The sequence below is a fragment of the Xenopus laevis genome, chromosome 5L, assembly GCF_017654675.1.
Source record: "Xenopus laevis strain J_2021 chromosome 5L, Xenopus_laevis_v10.1, whole genome shotgun sequence".
Lineage (NCBI taxonomy): Eukaryota > Metazoa > Chordata > Amphibia > Anura > Pipidae > Xenopus > Xenopus laevis.
In genome coordinates, this window is record NC_054379.1 from 21,560,696 (window position 1) to 21,580,220 (window position 19,525).

The 19,525-nt window shown below is 38.5% G+C and overlaps 1 protein-coding gene across 4 annotated transcripts in view; it reads left to right on the forward strand.

Annotated features, from left to right (window-relative positions):
• The window catches only part of lrfn2.L (leucine rich repeat and fibronectin type III domain containing 2 L homeolog), a 330,878-nt gene extending 312,019 nt beyond the window's left edge, over positions 1–18,859 (forward strand). For 3 of the 4 annotated variants that reach the window (XM_041562591.1, XM_018262696.2, XM_041562592.1), the window contains one exon: positions 16,452–18,859. In XM_041562591.1, coding sequence (XP_041418525.1) covers positions 16,452–17,376 — 925 coding nt within the window. In that variant the 3' untranslated portion in view covers positions 17,377–18,859. The remainder of the gene's footprint in view (positions 1–16,451) is intronic. The other variant, XM_041562593.1, reaches the window with a different exon arrangement.
• The last annotated feature ends 666 nt before the right edge of the window (positions 18,860–19,525 follow it).

Here is a 19,525-nt window from a genome sequence, read left to right on the forward strand (position 1 = left end):
GGTATTTTTGTTGTTTATTTATGGCTTATTCTGTTATGTTTTATAAGGATGTAGCATGAGTGTGTGAACCTCTGTGCTAGAGCCCTTCTAAAAATGTGTAAATATATATACAGGTATGGGACCTGTTATCCAGAATGCTTGGGACCTGAGATTTTCCAGATAAAGGATATTTTCATAATTTGGATCTTCATATCTTAAATCTACTAGAAAATCATGTAAACATTAAATAAACCCAATAGGCTGGTTTTGCCTCCAATAAGGATTAATTATATCTTAATTGGGATCAAGAACAACGTACTGTTTTATTATTACAGAGAATTTTTTTTTAATTTTATTTAAAAATTACAAATTCATTGGATAAAATGGAGTCTGTGGGAGATGGTCTTTCTGTAATCTGGATTACAGATCACGGGTTTCCAGATAATAGATCCCATACCTGTAAAGGGTTAAGTGGTTTAATTTTACAGTTGTGATTATGCCACCAGACATGCAAATTATGGCAAATTTCTTTTTTTTTCCAAGAACAACTGAATTTTGTTTTTAAATAAAAATCAAAATTGATATTTTGCGCCAGTTTGTCCTGAATTGCAGCAAAATTGCAATTTGAAGATTAATAAATGTGCCCCTAATAACAATGTACAACAGCAATGTCCTAGGTGATTTATTTCAGCCGTTACATGGAAATAAAATATAGAAATATATAAAATATTCTATAAACCCAACTGAATTTAGTGCCTGATATTTTGAACAGCTTCAACCGAGGGATTAAAGGACCAATTAATTTATTGTGCCCTGGTTATCAACACTGTTCCTGTAGTGTTTTTAACATACAAGTTTAGAAATGTCCCTGTTTCAGCAGATAGGGGTCAAATGGAAATTATTACAATTAGATTTTCCAAGTTAGAGGTTCTTAAATTCTTCTGGGGTGGCAGGAAATTGAGTTTATTTAAAACTTTAATTTCACAAGCTGTAGAAAAATACATTTATTTCACTTTTACTCTCTTTGAGATTAGTTTTATTGTCATTGTGCTACTAGGATGGCATTATAATTGTATTTTTGATCTTGAAAAGAAAAGCAATGGCAGATTGCTTTAGGAACAGTAACAATGTGACATTCATTAACCAATCCAGCCAACAGTTTGTATGTGGTGGGCACTGGCAAGTTCTTTTTCAAAGTCAAAGCCCAACAGCATAGGGTGGAACCATTCACACATGAAATTCTAGGAAAGAACTTTATTCGCTTAACGCACGAATCAGAGTGGGGAATAATCTAGAAATATGGACATATGAAGTCAAACTGGAAATTGGTTTATTGTTTGTCCTTTGACTGGAAAATAAACTGTGTATGGACAGCTTAATCGTTTTAAAGAGGAATTAATGTAGTTTATCTTGGACCCCAAAAAATGATCTGTTATTTAATCCTATTTTAGCTCTAACATTAGACCCCTCTTCAAACCGAAATTGGCAGCATAATGGCCGGTGTATGGTGCTTTCTGCTAAGCCTATCTGACCATTATCTGTTGGGAAGGTCTGAGAATTCAGTTGGGAAAGGAAAACATCTGAGAATTAATAAGGTCCTCTCCCAATGTATCTTCAAAGGCAATGATGAGTAAATCTGCCCTGTTTCATAGAAAAATATGAAAAATTGCTGAAAAATTCATGAAACGTCAGATGCATTCTATGGGTGACTTTTTTTTTCATGGTGACATTAATGTCTTGGTGACTTTTCTGTAGTCAACTTTTTTATCACTCAAGTTTTGTGTCACTCTAAATATAATGAAGTGAATGAGCATTTTCCTGCATTTTTGCTTGGCAAAAAAATTTTTGTTGCGGAACTTATACACAGAATTTATTTACTTATTTTTGTTAATTAAATCCCCTGGGGGTTATTATGGTGGTTAATTAATTAGCACTAACGCACTTTAGAGGTTGGTCTCTATCTTTAATACCTTGTATTAGAAAAGGCCATAGGAGAACCGAATTAATCACATAGGTAATAATTTTAAAATTGGTCTTATTAATTGAATTCATTTGGTGTTTTTTTATATAAAGTATCGCTATTAATTAAAATTGATGCATTAGAATGTTTAATGAATTGCAGTCTAATTAATTTGACCGTATAATATTATTTAGCACATAGCACTTTGGTGATCTTCATATAGATCAGCACAGGCACTTTTTTTTAGTTAATTATTGGCAGCAGTGTAAACTCTTTTAAGTGATTCTAGAATACAAAGACATACGGGGTTTTACTTTTCTTTTCTCTTTTTAAATTAAAAAAAGTTTGTGCCAAATTTTTGTCACAGTAAAAAAAATCTGATGCTGATGGCAAAATGTGGAATTTTGCTGCAAATCCACATTTCCATCAGTCCCTGCCCCAATGGAGCTTCCAATCTAATTTTCCTATAAAATTCATGCATACACACAATATTCGGGATTTTTCCCCATGATTTTCTACTTTCAAAAAAAAAAAGTCTCATCACTAGTCACAGGTACTCGTGATGTTTGGTTCGACAAAAACAGGACCCCACCTAACCTTAACTTTCCTAACATAAATCCTACCTGACCAAGTGCGACAGCCTGACCCCACCATCTATGATGTTATTAAAGGGGGCAGGGCATGTACCCAGCTAAAAATAGAGGCTGCCGCCATCGGAAGCTAGCAGTGTAAGATCACAGGGAGGGGCAAACAGAGCACGGAAGGAAGAGCTTAAAGGGGAAGGAAACCTAGTCGGCGCAAACCACCCACCCCCCCTCCCGTTTGTTGCCCACCCTCCCTCCTCCCCCCTGGCATACCCGTCCCGCTGGGCAAATGCCCCTAACTTGTTACTTACCCTTCTGCGCAGGTCCAGTCCAGGGAGTTCACCGACGACATCTTCTTCCACGCAATCTTCTTCCTGCTGTGAACGGCGTTTTGGCGCATGCGCAGTAGGATTATTTCGCTGGTATGGATCTACTGCACATGCGCCAAAAGTCACACGCATGCGCAGTAGATCGTACCGACGAAATGATCCTACTGCGCATGCGCCGTTCAAAGCAGGAAGAAGATCGCGTGGAAGAAGATGTCGTCTGTGAACTCCCTGGGCTGGACCTGCGCAGAAGGGTAAGTAACAAGTTAGGGGCATTTGCCCAGCGGGACGGGTAGGCCAGGGGAGGGTGGGCAACAAACGAGAGGGGGGGTTTGCGCCGACTAGGTTTCCTTCCCCTTTAACCTAAGTCCATCTGCGACCCAACAATTGTCCGCGGAAGTCAGCCCAAATCTCAGGTAAACCTACAGGTCCCGCGGGTGTCAGGCCAGCCCACACATCACTAATTGGCACCCCCACCACCAAATCAGTCAAAGATCCTCTTATTTGTCGACCATGTGAAATTAGAAGATACATCAATGTGGGAAGCTTGAGAACTGTCTATGAAAGTATTTGCTCCGAGGTATTCAAGCTTATCAAGAATAAAGTGGAAACAAGATATCTCAGTTTCAATGACTTTCCAGCAATGCCATTTTCCAAACATTTTAACAGAAAATAGTTTGAAAATATTCAGTTTCAGTAACAATCTACTATATTCTGTAATTAAATTTTGATATATTTGACTATTAAATGCTCAATCTGTTTTAATAGAATATTTTTTAGAGCTTTGTGAACGAGCAGTTTATTTCCCCATAACTGTCAGGGACGGTCTGTTCTATCTAGTTTGTAAATAATGACCTTATTTGCATAGTTCCCTTATGCTGTATATTTATTGAGTTCAAGTAAATTAATATCTTTTACAATACCTACAAATCTAAGGTCCCTATCACATTCCCATCAGTCTCTCCCCAAGTGAGCTTACAATCTAATGTCCCTATCACATTCCCATTCAGTTCCTGTTCCAGTGAGCTTATGATCTAATGTTCCTATCACATTCCCATCAGTCTCTTCCCCAGAGAGCTTACAATCTAATGTTCTTATCACATTCCCATTCAGTTCCTGTTACAATGAGCTTATGTTCTAAGGAAGTGCCCAGTGTTTGGGGCACGAAACGCGTTAGTTCTTCGCACTCCCACTCTTTATATACCACTGTGTATGTTTAAATAAAGCCGCTTATTGATATTAATCCTACCGCCTCCCGTGGATATGTCCACCTGTGCTGCCAGCGGATATCTTCCTGTATACATTCAAGTACTCGGCTGAAAGTTACAGAGATCCCGCAAACTGCGGTGGACGAGGGAGAGAGGAAGGAGTGGGGAGAGCTCCGCCATCGACTCCTCTTCTATTATCGGTGTTATGTTCTAATGTTCCTATCACATTTGTATCAGTCCCTGCCCCAGTAAGCTTACAATCGAATGTTCTTATCACATTCCCATTCAGTTCCTGTTACAATGAGCTTACAGTCTAATGTTCCTAACACATTCCAATCAGTCCCTGCCCCAGTGAGCTTATGTTCTAATGTCCCTATCACATTCCCATTCAGTTCCTGTTCCAGTGAGCTAATGATCTAATGTTCCTAACACATTCCCATCAGTCTCTACCCTGGAGAGCTTACAATCTAATGACCTTATCACATTCCCATTCAGTTCCTGTTACAATGAGCATATGTTCTAAGGTCCCTATCACATTCCCATCAGTCAGTGCGCTGTGAGCTTACAATCTAAGGGCCCCATCACATTCCTGACCCAACGGATACACAGTAATGAGGCTCTAAGGATAATAAATCAGTCCCCAAGATTTTAATAGTTACAAATATATTTTAAAATCAATTGCTTTTGGAAATTTCTCGGCAGTCTTGCCCAGATGTTACAAAGCCAAACACTTAGAATGAAGAAGGACCTCTAATTAAAGCGAGCGCTTGTGAAAGTTTAATAACATGGAGGCTTATAATAAATAACGCTGTAATTTGCAAATAACGTAATGGCTGTCTGTGCAGACTCATTAGCATTAGAGTTAATTCCTGACACTATGAAGCATCTGAGAAATATAAGCAATTTAAATTACAATCAACATATTCATTAACGGATGCTTTGTGCATTGTGAATGTTCTACTGAAGTTCTGAGCTGCAGGATTGGTATAAATCAGACTGACACCCAGGGATAAAATGAACTGGATTTACAAGGACTGTATACAATGTGTGTGTATATATATATATATATATATATATATATATATATATATATATATATACACACACGTACATACATACATATACATGCGGGAGATACCAGCACTCTCGTGTAGAAGTTCAATGGTGGCTGGTCTGCTGTTTCCTATTTATTTTAACTCATTCGCAGAAGGAGGGATTCATATATCTTTTTCATATATATAATGGACTATACAACAAAAAGAGATATATTTAACTGATCTGTACCTTTCTGCATCAAGAATAACGTAATGCAGATAAATCACACAGTATTAATAGTTTGATTTTTCATCTCTTTTGTAACACATACTGTGATGGTACTATTTTGTATTGCTTTCTTTTTTGTATTGATTATTACGGGGCACATTTACTAAGGGTCGAATATCGAGGGTTAATTAACCCTCGATATTCAACCCTCGAAGTAAAGTCCTTCGACTTTGAATATCGAAGTCGAAGGATTTACCGCAAATACATCTATCCGTCGATCAAAGGAAAAATCTTTTGATTGAACGATTAAATCCTTCGAATCGAACGGTTCGAAGGATTTTAATCCATCGATCCAAGGATTTTCCTTTGATCAAAAAAACTTAGGAAAGTGATGGGGAAGGTCCCCATAGGCTAACATTGTTGCTCTGTAGGTTTTAAGTGGCAAAGTAGGTAGTCAAAGTTTTTTTTAAAGAGACAGTACTTCGACTATCGAATGGTCGAATAGTCGAACGATTTTTAGTTCGAATCGTTCGAGTCGAAGTCGAAGGTCCAAGTAGCCAATTCGATGGTCGAAGTACCCAAATAAAAAACTTCAAAATTCGAAGTTTTTTTTACTTCGAATCCTTCACTCGAGCTTAGTAAATGTGCCCCTGTGTCTTACCTCATTTTTGGTGATAATATATCACTTGTCACTGTAATATTTTGGTTTTCTGCATTTTAGTGGTTTTGGCTTATGTTCTTCTGTGAGTTCTCTGTATTGATGGATACTTTGCATAATTAATTGATTCACTTTATGATGTCACTTCCACTTTTTCCTGCCACTGGGGGTTTAAAGGTCGATTTTAGTGATGGGCGAAAAATTTGCGAAACGGCACCGGTGTCGCGTTTTTGACGTTTTTGAATTTTTGCCATGAATTTTCGCGGGCATTTCGCGAATTTATTCGCTGGCGGCAAATCGCGCAAATTCGCCGCGAATTCGCGCCTGGTGAATAAATTCGCCCATCACTAGTCGATTTGAGTTTGTATATGCATTTTGAGAAAGGTCAGATTGCTGACCGAAACGTTAGTTCTTGCCTCACTTGTAAGAAAAACCTTTTATTTTTTCATATGTCCTGAGTGTGCAGACCCTCTCTTTTGGCTATATATATATATATATATATATATATATATATATATATATATATATATATATATATATATATATATATATATATATATATATATGCATATACATTAGTTAAAAGGATAAACCACAGGAAAGCTTGAGTTGCAGAAGAATACTTTGTATGCTATCTAGTCATTCAACAGCTCCAGGCAAGGAAAGACTCTTTATTTATTATTTGGTGCATTTAGCAACTAGGGGCCATACAGCTCTAGCACCACAGATCCAGAAGCATTGGCCTATGGCAGTTCAGTTGGAAATCTAAAAAGGAAATGAACCATTTATCCAAATGTATAAATGTCTGGTTAGGCAAAGAGCATCTTGTTGTCAGGTTTATCCTACTGAGCTTCTGTGGTTCTTTGCTAAGGGGTATCTGCACGCACTAGTGATGGGCGACACGTGGCGAATTTCTGCGTTCCAACACGGGCATTGACTTTAATGCATTTGGACCAAATAGTCGCACATATAAAAATTGTCATGCACCTCAAAATTGATTTCAATGCGTTTCGTGGATTTTTTGCTGTTTCGTGGTAAAATGGCACAGATTCGCCAATCACTAGCAAGCACTAGTATTACAGGTATGAGATCTATTATCCACAATGCTTGGGACCTGGAGTAAAGGGTTCTCTAGATACTTTGGATCACTATACCTTAAGTCTACTCAAAAGATTCAAACGTTAAATAAACCCAGCAGGATTATTTTGCCACCAATATGGGTTCATGATTATGGTTAGGATTATTTACAAGCTATTGTACTTTGTACCTTTTAAAATTACTTTTTTTTCTACAAAATATTGAATTATTTGATTAAAATTGACACTGAGGGGCAGATTTATCAAGGGTCGAATTTCGAAGTGTAAAATACTTTGAAATTCGACCATCGAATTGAATCCTACGAAATTTGAATTTTAATTTCGTAGGATTTTTAGCATCGTATGATAATATTCTGATCGTAGTACGATCGTACTTTGAATCGTACGATTCCAAAAACTTATGAAAATTGCTCTGGAAGGTCCCCATAGGCTAACATAGCACATTTGGCAGGTTTAAGATGGCGAAGTATTGAAGTAAATTTTTTTTTAAAGAGACAGTACTTAGATTATCGAATGGTCGAATAGTCGAACGATTTTTATTTCGTATCGAAGTCGAAGTAAATTCGAAGTTGTAGTATCCTATTCGATGGTCGAAGTATTCAAAAAATTACTTCGAAATTCAAACTTTTTGTACTTCGAAAATTCACTCGAACCTTAGTAAATCGGCCCCTAAGGGACCGATTTGCTAACATTTGGATTTCCTTTTTTTCACAAATCATGTTTTTTTCCCTAAAAATTTGTGTTTTTTAGTTCTCTAACACTGTAAAAATTTATATTTATGAAGTGTAAAAAAAACCCAAAAAATTCTAATACAAAACTTCCCCAGGTAAAAGCAGCCGAGGTCCCATAGAAGTCAATGGGAGCTGATCCTATTGATCCTTTTCTTTAACCATTCCGACTTGTAGATGTTTTTGGATTTTTTTCCTGCTAGTAATTATCCGAAAAACAGGTGAAAACCGGAGAGACGGCGACCCTACCCTGTTAACAGGCTCAGGCATGGTACCGGGCGGGTTTTATTAAATAACTATTTTAATTTATAGGCACCCAACATCCACCCCATAAAGCTGCCACTGTAAACACAGTCGCTATAGGTGCCTATATACAAATAAACTCCTTCATTTGAGCGTCTGCTCCTTTTGACCCCTGGTGATCCCTATGACACAAGGGTATAAAAAATTAGCCCCAAGCTTAACCAATGAACCATTAGATCACATTTAATTTATGTATTGTCCATTCCACTGCACTAGAATCTCTATAAATCACTTCATGTGCATGTGTTTATTCTCTTTATCATAGGGGTCCAAGCATTATTTAAACAATGGCACAATTTGAGACTAGTGATGGGTGAATAAATTAGCCAGGCATGGATTTGCGGCGAATTTCCATGTTTCACCATCTTCAAATAAATTCAGGAAACTGGGGCGAAAATTCGCTGGCGAAAAATCCTCTGCAGCAAAAAAAAAATTGGTGCTGTAAAAATTGTTGTGCGTTCATTGTTTGGATGCCTATTGACTTTAATGCATTTGGACAAAATAGTTGCGTGTATAAAAATTGTCGCTTGCGTCAAAATTGTTGTTTCGCAAATTTTTGGGCGAATAGAAATGGGACAGATTCGCCCATCACTATTTGAGACATATTGCCCCCCGCCCCCATTTTTAGTAGCCCAAATCCTAAAACAACATGTCAGGCAAATTGCCCCCTTGTAAGTTATTTTTTTTCCTTCCTTCTTTTCTTCCTATTTCAGTCGATTGAGAAGTCCAAGTGCATCTGTGCGGAAGGAACACGGTGATGGTTGAGGGCCCCTAGTGATATGTTACCTTATGTGACTCAGCAGTCAAAATATGACAAATCAAAGAGCAAGGAATGATCTTCTGTTGCATCTAATACAGACACAGCAGCGGGTGCAGGGGAGGAGAGATTTCGCTGTGACTCCGGGAGTCGCTCTGACACTAATTGACATGTTAATGTCTCGCTGATAGATCCAGTGAAAGGAAGAGACAGTTACACTTCTAATTGTTCCGAGAGGCCACAAGCCACGTGCTCTTTATCTGCTGAGTAAATGAACTCACCCTTATCACTTACTCGCCGTTTGGGTCTGGGCCATTCTCTGCCAAAGTGACAATTCTGAATAAAAACACCGTTTTTCTCCCAGACGCTCGTCAGCAGTTTCACTCAGCTCAATGAAATGATAAGAAAGTAACTTTCAGCAGGAAAAGACGATACCCAAGCCTTCTTTGATTGGTTCATTTGTAATAGAGGGGCATTGGGTGTGTATTTAAAAAGAGATCGGGTTCTCCTTAGTCGTTGGGTGTAGTGATGAGAAAACGTTTTACCTGGCGGTCGTGAAATTTGCATTTTTAACAAATTTGCAAATCCCTGTTAGTATTCTGTCATGCCTTTGGTTTCACCAGAAAAAAAACAAAGTTTGCCATGGACCTCTGCTGTCTTCCCATTGAGTCCAATTAGTGATGGGCGAATAAATTCGCCAGACACTGATTTGCGTTGAATTTCAGCGTTCCGCCGCAAGTGTATTAAATTGCAAAACTGGTGGAGAATTTGATCCGTAAAAATTGGTGCTCGCATAAAAATTGTCATGCATCAAAATTATTCGGAAGCGCATTGAATTTAAGGCATTTGGACCATATTTAAATTTTCACTTGCGTCAGAATTATTTTGATGCCCATTGACTTCAATGCGTTTTGCAAATTTTATGCCGTTTCGTGAATTTCACAGTAAACATGCAAATTCTTCATCGAAGTGGAACTGCACAGATCACCATCACTAACTCCAACAAATTTTGTTAATTTTTTTTAATTTTGGGTTTTGTGAATGAAATAAGACAGTTTTGCTCATCTCTACCGGTGCTTCCAGTCTGAATATTTATAGAGAGGACAGAGAGATACTGACCCTCATTTTACTGAAGTAGCAGCTCTGTACAGGCCATCAGCCCACAGCTGCCAATCAGAAAGCTGCTTTTATTATTCTAACTGTACTGGACAGCTCAAAGCAATTAGCTGATTGGTTGCTATGGGTTACTGAGGTTGAACTGCACACATACTGAAACACATGGTTTAAAATTTAATTTCTAACCATTAAGTGGGGGTTCAATGAGGCTGTGACCATAAAATTCATACAAAGACAAAATATCCTCTGCACTCAACCCATTATCAAAATATTAAGGGCACTGAGACATTTTGGGCATTTAGTTATTAAAAAATGCCCTCCCTTTCGACAATATATCCAAGCTGGCCTACTACGTCAAAGTCCTATTTGGTCTGGCCAGATGATGCCATACCAACAAAACCATTACATTTGATAATTAGTGCCAATGCCAACCATCATCAATAACGCTTATGGCTAAGCAAGCAAGCCCATATAGTCCCTTACATAACCATCCAAACATACAAGGACACTTACTAAAGGGACAGATTGCCCTGATTATTGGCATCTTCTGTTACATTGCTTCAGGAATCACAACCAGCAGTGCAGAGAATAGAAACAGCCAGACAGAAACAGAATCATTAGCAATTACATTTACAGATGACTTTAAAAGGACTAAAAATGGTATTGTTGGTAGTTAATGGGTTAAATATGGATCAAAGTGAGTGTTTTTCCTTGAGGTGAGGCTGATGGATCATTGGACAAACAGAAGGGGATTTTTTTGGCAATATGCGGGGAACCCCTGGAGACAAAAAAGGCAGCAGGCAAAGCAGATCCTGGGGTGCACAGGGGTATCGGGGTCCCTACAGGGAATTTGATTAATGTGCTATTTCATGTATGGAATATATTCGGTGCTACTGAGTCCCAAACTATATGAATATGTATGTGTTCATTGCTGATTATGAACTTTCAGGAGCTAAAGATCCAGCACTTCCATCCCTGAATGTTTCCAGGTGCATTTCCTGAATCTGGGCAGCTAAGTGGCAGATGAGATTTAATGTTGATAAATGTAAAGTCATGCACCTGGGATGTAAAAATATCCACTTATACCCTTAATGGGACTGCACTAGGCAAATCCATTATGGAAAAGGACCTTGGAGTCCTTGTAGATGATAAACTTGGCTGTAGCAAGCAATGCCAGTCAGCAGCATCAAGGGCAAATAAGGTCTTGAGCTGTATTAAAAGGGGCATAGAGTCAAGGGAGGAGGGGTCATTCTTCCACTGTATAGAGCACTTGTAAGGCCCCATCTAGAATATGCCGTACAATTTTGGTCTCCATCACTCAAACAGGACATTATTGTATTAGAGAGGGTACAGAGAAGGGCAACTAAGCTGGTAAAAGGTATTGAAAATCTTAGCTATGAGGAAAGACTGGCCAAATTGGGGATGTTCACGCTGGAGAAGAGGTGCTTAAGGGGAGATATGATAACTATGTATAAATATATAAGGGGATCATATAATAATCTCTCTAATGCTTTATTTACCAGTAGGTCTTTCCAGCTGACACAAGGTCACCCATTCCGATTAGAAGAAAAGAGGTTTCATCTAAATATTCAGAAGGGGTTTGTTACAGTGAGAGCTGTGAAGATGTGGAATTGTCTCCCTGAATCAGTGGTACAGGCTGATACATTAGATAGCTTTAAGAAGGGGTTGGATGGTGTTTAGCAAGTGAGGGAATACAGGGTTATGGGAGATAGCTCATAGTACAAGTTGATCCAGGGACTGGTCCGATTGCCATTTTGGAGTCAGGAAGGATTTTGTTCCCCCTCGGAGGCAAATTGGAGAGGCTTCAGATGGGTTTTTTGCCTTCCTCTGGATCAACTGGCAGTTAGGCAGATATCATAAAAAAAATTTAAAAAAAAGGTTGAACTTGATGGACGTGTGTCTTTTTTCAACCTTCCTTACTGTGTTACTATGTTACTATGTATATTTATATTTTTATTTAGTCTCCTATAATGCAATTGCCCAGAGCCCCCTGCCCCCGGGTTGTAGCACTCACCCCCTGCATTCTAATTGCTCCTTTAATATTCCCCATAGAAAGAGTTTGTTTTAGACTCATCATTCCATTCTACAATCCCTTCTTCCTCCATAGAGAAAAGGCCAGGATCAGCTTAATAAAGAACAGCAAATTTAACCTTTTCTTCCTAAACTAATTGGTCTGCTCTGTTGTGGGACACAGTCAGAGTTACACTCGGCTTATTTCTGCAGGATATGCATCAGATCTCTCCTACACCAATCAATAACATGCGCCGCTGCGCTCAGCTCTGCACTGGGCACTGCTTCGTTATTTTTAGATGATGGAGGTGAAAGTCAAAGGCACATTTTCTTCTGTCTGTCTTCAATTTTCTCATCTCTGTGTCCTCGGTATTAATATATACTGTTCATACTTTTAAGAACATGTGTGAATCAATCAATTGACAATAGATTGTATTTATGTTATGTTACATGAATACAACTCTGTACAGACTTTGAGCAAACTTAGGGGACTGTTCCTGCTGAATTGTGCTTAGTACAGGGAATACCTATGCTGCCATAGTTTTATGTGTACAGGTTATGAGTAGTGATGGGCAAATTTATTCGGCAGGCGCAAATTTGCAGCAAATTCCCACGTTTCGTCGCCAGCGAATAAATCCACAAAACTGTGGCCAAAAAAATGGATGCGGTGTCCGGTTTTTTGGACGCTGGTGCATTTTCGCCAGCGAATGTGCGCTGGCGTCCAAAACGAGATGCCAGTGGCGTTTCACAAATTTTTCACCGTTTCGTGAATTTCACAGGAAATTCGCAAATTTTTCGGCAAAACAGGACAAATTCACCCATCACTAGCTATGAGCAAATATAGGGGCTGTTCCTGCTGAATTGTGCTTAGTACAGGGGAATACCTATGCTGCCATAGTTTTATGGGATCTCTCTGTACAGGCTATGAGCAAACGTAGGGGCTGTTCCTGCTGAATTGTGCTTAGTACAGGGGAATACCTATGCTGCCACAGTTTTATGGTACTGTGTCTTTGTATAGTCTATGAGCAAACTTTCCTGCTGAATTGAGCTTAGTCCCATCTCTCTGTCACATTATCCTACAGCCAGAAAGAAACTGTTCTTCCGTGTGATTTGGATTTGAATAAGTTTTACATTTGTGCCTAAACACAAACGTCTTTTCCAGGACTAAAACAAAATGATGCTTAATTGACCCTTTTCCTGAGTATTTAGTAAGTAAGTGAGATATAGTTATTGCATGAGAATCACACGCCAGAGGGTCCCTAAGATCCGCAGGCACCGCCCAGCCTGGCACTGCATAATAATATCTGCATAATTTGCATTGGTGATGTGCGGGAGACTCTCGCTCGGTTGGATGGGAATTGAGTTGCAGTTATTCTCCCGTTTCTCAGCGCCAGCAGATGAATAATGGCAACGTAACCACTGGGTTTAAATATAATGATTCCTCTGCTGTGCTGATCTATGTGCTGCTGCTTTTATATGGATATGCATATACTGTATATATATATATATATATATATATATATATATATATATATATATATATATATATATATATATATATAATTCAATGTGAGACACCTGCACTCTATCCTCTGTAGTTCCTTGCCGGGTGCTCGGTCAAAAGGATATGTAACAATTGAAGATGGACCAGCACTCCGTTTTCTTTATCAAAAGTGTTTATTCAATACACTGTGCATCCAACGTTTCGGCCCGCATTGGGGCCTTTATCAAGGATCCAAATTATACAAATTATTAACCACCCATAATGATATTCTTAAACCAATACATAAACATCTACATAAACATCTACATAAACCATTGCTGGCTGCAAATAACCCAACACACCCACATACGGTGGCACCTAGCTGGCCCTAGCCCTACCTCCTTCCATTTCTTTTCCCCTTTTTGACTGCCCATAGTGCACCAGGCCAGGCCCCCCATATTGCTGCGACTACATCACTGTCCCAACCATTCCCTTGTTCCCTCCAACCCCTAGGTGGGCGGGAGGGAGCTGTCTCCAGCCTTCAGGTAAAATTTCTGCCCCCTTTCTTTAGTCCCACCTTATTATACCCTCTGTCACCCCTCCTCCCTTTACCCTGGCTCAAAACTACAATCCCCATAATCCACCATCCCCATAGGGCCCTATTCGTCCCCCAGTCATGTCCCTTCCACTTAACCCGTTAGGCTTCATTTCAGGGGCCCCTGCGCCACAATCAGTGTCAGACTGGGGGTCCAGAGCCCACTGGTGTTCCCACATCAGGGGCCCACACACACCCAGCCCCCATTATTACATCACTGAGAACCATTTATAAGGATACAATTTAGTGATAAGTCTAAAGCAACTTTACCCACTTTAAGTCATCTGGACTATGCATCACTACTCACATTGCTCAGATGGTGATCAGATTTATCACTACATGATACTGTCCTGCCTAATTATTATTTTCCATCACGGTCAGTGCAAAGCGTTATTTTGGGAAATCACTGTAAAAAAGGAGTTTATTCATTTTATAAAGTATGTTTTGTTTTGAAGTTATGAGAAAGCTTGAAGAAAAATGTGTCATTCTCTTATCACTGGTATTACTCTTCTTCACACAATTCCTCATGCTCTACTTTTAATTGTAAACTGTAGATTTTCATGTATAGTATTACTGGTTCTATTTTGCTTTGCTGGCACAATCTTGCCATACTGCTGCCATATTGTTCTGCTGTCTCCATCTTGCCCTACAGTCGTCATCTTTTCCTACTGTTGCAATTTTCTTAATAGTTCCTATATTTCAGTGCTGTCACCATCTTGCCTGTGGTCTCCACCTTGATCTACTGCTGTCATCTGTTTTACTGTCTCCATCTCACTTAACTGCTACCATCTTGTCCTACTTTTCCATCTCATTCTACTGGGTCCATCTCGTCCTACTGTTTGAGCCTTGCACTAGTGCTGCCATGTTATTCAGATGTCTCCATCCTATCCTACTAGATTTATCTTGCCCTACTGTTTTTCTCTTTTAAACTTATCCTACTGACTCCATCCTGCCCCACTATCTTATCCTACTGCTGCAATCTTCTCTTATTATTTACACCTTGCCCTACTGCTGCCATCTTGTCCTACTGTCAGTTCTTGTCCTACAGGTCCATTCTGCCATTATGTCATCACCCTGCCCTACTGCCCTCATCTTAGCCTACAGTCCTTATGTTTCCCCTACTATATCTGTACATACCTTTTTAACAATTACTATATGCACTACTCAGAATATTCATCTGTATGTGGCCCTAAAGACTCTATGTATGTCCCTCTCAGAGAGGCATTAGTTTGATGGTGAAACAACAGGACCCCAAACAAGTACTTATCCAGGACCCCATTTTAACTTAATCCATTTTTTGCTTAAAACAAAAGATGTTTGTGCTTCAGAGTTTCAAGGACGAAAATGTCACTGCTTTTTTCACGTTTCCTCGCTAATCAATGCACTCTGTAAACTCTACTGGAAGGATCGATCAGTCTATCTCCAGGTGTTTTAAAATCAATTTAATCCATATATATTTATTTTTACACTTGCAGCTTTTAGCAGGCTTGCTTTTAGAAACATCATTGCAATTATTCTGGCTAAGAAGTTTTTATCTGCCTCAATATGACTTAGAACCGTATCAAAGCCAAGCAAACTTAAAGGGAAAGTGCAGTAAGGTTTATCTTCATTTCCCCTGAAAGAAAGAGTAGAGTAGCTTATCATTTCCATAGAGCGTTTCTAAATATTTTCATTGAACAGGAGCCTTCTATTCAAGCACACTCCCTAAATGTCAATGGATCATGCCATTAGTTTACATAAATATAGGTTGCCTGCTATTGCTGTTATGATTAGAAGGTCTACCCTTAGATAATAGAGGTATATTAGTGGTTTATGTGGGGAATGCCATGTAGAGAATGCTTCCTGGGTGGTTTTCACATGTCTTCAGTGCATTGCAGTGCATTTAGTATTAACATTAATGAAAATCTGGTTACTTCTTGAAACTCCCTATGAGAGTATTCAACAACCCAACTTTCTAATGAGCTAAAGTGAGCGAGGCTTAAAGGTTCTTGAGGCTGTGTTGCTGGAAGTGAGGACAAGGAGATGGTTTCTTTAATAGTATCTGTAGTACTAGTAACTTTAACATACAGTAAGTTAGTTGTAAAAAATGTGATGTTCTTGAATCTCTGTGGCATGTTCTACGATACATGTGTTACCCTGATATCAATATCTGATGCAAGGAGATACATATATAAGTGCAGTTCTTTGTATGTTACTTTACAGTCATTTGCGTCTATTGCATTCTGATTAAGATAGTTCTGAATACCCTGAATTATGGAACAATGATAGTTCTTTATGTCTGCATTTTTATGGAAATTTAAATGCAAAAGATTTCTGCATTGCTAATTGATTAAATTGAAATTCTTCTTCTTATTCTATTCAAGGATGATCCCTGCTTCAAACAAAGCCTTCGTCGTGAATAACTTGGTATCGGGGACTGCTTACGACCTCTGCGTCTTGGCTATATGGGATGACACTGCAACAACGCTGACTGCAACAAACATAGTGGGTTGTGCCCAGTTCTTCACACAAGAGGACTATCAACAATGCCAGTCCATGCACAGCCAGTTCTTGGGGGGAACCATGATACTAGTAATTGGAGGAATCATAGTTGCTACATTGCTGGTCTTCATTGTTATATTAATGGTAAGATATAAAATTTCCAACCATTCCCAGGGGAAGATGGCCAATGTCACCAATGTATATTCCCAGACTAATGGAGGAAATGCAGTGCAGAATGGGGCCCCACCACAAACCAACCCAAAAGTGGTGGTGAGGAATGAACTAATGGAATTCCAGTGTGGTTCTGCACACAGTAGTGTCTCATCCTCTTCTGTTTCTGTGAATAGTCCAGATGGGGATGATTATAGCCTACACAGTAATGAAAGCACATTGTCTAACAAATGGAGACATGTCTCCAGGTCTAAACATAACATTGATAGACTAATGGGAGCATTTGCCTCCCTAGAACTGAGGTGTCAAAAAAAGGAGGACCCTGTGGACTCCAGGACTTCAACAACAGCCCATCAGTCAGACAAAGAGCCTTTGCTGGGCCACCATCAGTCCAAAGTCCGTAGCCTTCTCATGTTACCTTTGGAGGGTAAAGCAAAACGTAGCCATTCTTTTGATATGGGGGACTTTGCAAACACGCAGTGCTGTAGCTATCCGCAAAAAATTTCAAACATTTGGACTAGGAGAAGCCTCTCAGTTAATGGCATGTTGTTACAATACACCGATAGTGAACTGGCAGGGAATGCAACCAAATTCACATATGACAGCACAGAATGGGTGATGGAAAGTACAGTGTAAAATAGAGTATTTTGGTTCCAATATTACCATTCAAACTTGCTTTTCAATAGCAAGCTTAGAGTACAAAAAAATGTGAAATGTATCACTAGATCTCTGAAACCAGAGATGAGTAAATACTACAATCCACAGCAGGAGTTATGACAGTTGTGATAAGCACCGACAGTGGTTGACGGTTCTACTAAAGCAGAAAAGAATCACATGTGTAAGTCTAAGTGCTCCTTATCAAAGAAATCCAAGAAGAAATGATTGAAGAAGGCATCTTAATTCCAGCCCTTAAGTGCAACAGTTTGAAGAACTTTCACGACATCAGCCAACTGATGGAGGCAACCATTCAACCCGGTCAACATAATTTGCGGGTGTACCAACTTTTATTATATTTCTAGTTCATCATTTTCTTTTTCCTTCGTTTTTCCCATCTATTTTCGTTTATTTATTACTGTATATTTGATAGAGTTGTTCAGATAATATAAAATCTACTTTTAAACATAAATACAGACACAAAGATCCCTAGCTCATGTAGTTATATTTTATTTTATAAACATAGATCTGTTAAGGGAGGTTTCATTAGAAACCAATAAGAAAGGAAGTTTAATGGTTTCTAATGGGTGTGAAGCTTCTATGAGATTTTAAATGAAGATGCTGATAGGGTTATCCAAAGAAATGGCACATTAGTTGTATCATCTGTTTTATTATTAAAGCATTTTATTATGGAGGCAACAATTTTGTATTTATTTCCCCAAGGAATAAAAATGAAAAGTGTGTGTTGAGGTTCCTCCTTTATGCAGAACTAAATACAGAGTGCTCAAAATTTAATCAGATATGACAAGATAAAATTGTCATTCCAGATGTCAGCAACACAATCCAGCGTATCGAGTGGGAGTAGCAGGATTTCCCTGACGGCTTGCACTTCCTAGTTAGAATATATCCCGGAGAATACCAACGTTTTTTCGAAGGACTTTTATGAATATTTGGTTGGACCATCACCATTCCCATTAATGACTTTACTGGGGGAAAAAAATACTTTCAGCAGTTGCGGACTTCCATTAGCTCTGTTTTCAACAATTTATCTGATCATTGGCATTCTCAAGCATTTTGTACAGAAATTCTAACAAGGTGAATATAATGTATAATTTTTTTTTATCATAAATGAAAAAAAAAAAAAAAATAAACAAACAAAGAAAAAAAGAAATGAGAGCTATATTGTGACCTGGCTGTGTAACGATCCTGTATGGTCATGTTTAATACTTGGAGTTTTAGAGAATTATGTCCATGTAAACAGATTATACATTTTGCTACAAAGTGTACAGTAAACAAAATTCTGCAATGAAAACTGGTGTTTTTGTACTTACGTTTAAAAAAAAAAGTTTTATTTTTTTGGCACTTGGAAGAGAAACCACTATAGGATTGGGGGTTACACTGCTTGTTTAAAACAAAAAAAAATGTATCTCTTTTCATAAATAAAGACTCGTTGTCATTAATGGTCTCAAGAGCATATGAATTATCCAATCATTTCTTTAGGGAAACATAGTGATCTGGGTATTTCAGAAAATGGGAAATAAAGTGAAAAAAAGGGGAGTTGTGTGTTGTATAAGTGTGGAACATTAATAAAGATATAATTAAATGTTTTATATAAAGGAGAATACACATATTAAATGGAACTCTTTTCAAAAGTGCTATCATTCAGTTTTCAGGAGAACCTTCTTTAGTTCTTTACTTCTTTAGTTAAGCTTTAGTTCTCCAGAACCAGAAAGTATTATGACCACTTCTGTATTTAGAGAAGCTCTCCATTTGATTTGGATGGCAGACTTTTTAGAGTACAGTTGTTTTCAAGGATCTGAGAGCTACAGGGGCAATTAGGCACTATAGTCAACCAGAGCCATGCATGTATTATAAGGTAATTAGTAATAAGATAATTATAATTCAGAGCCCTTCTGTGACACAAACATATTTGTAATGATGACAGTATACAAGTCCCATGGTTATGTAAAGAAAACAAAACCAAGATGATTACAGTAGTTATCTGATATCTGGTCAACACTGTCTGCTCAGCTTTTGGGGTTCAGGGGGCAGTGCTATATATTGTATTAAACCAGAGACAAAGTAGTGGAATTCCATGATGAACAACATTTCCACTATCTAAGACAGCGGT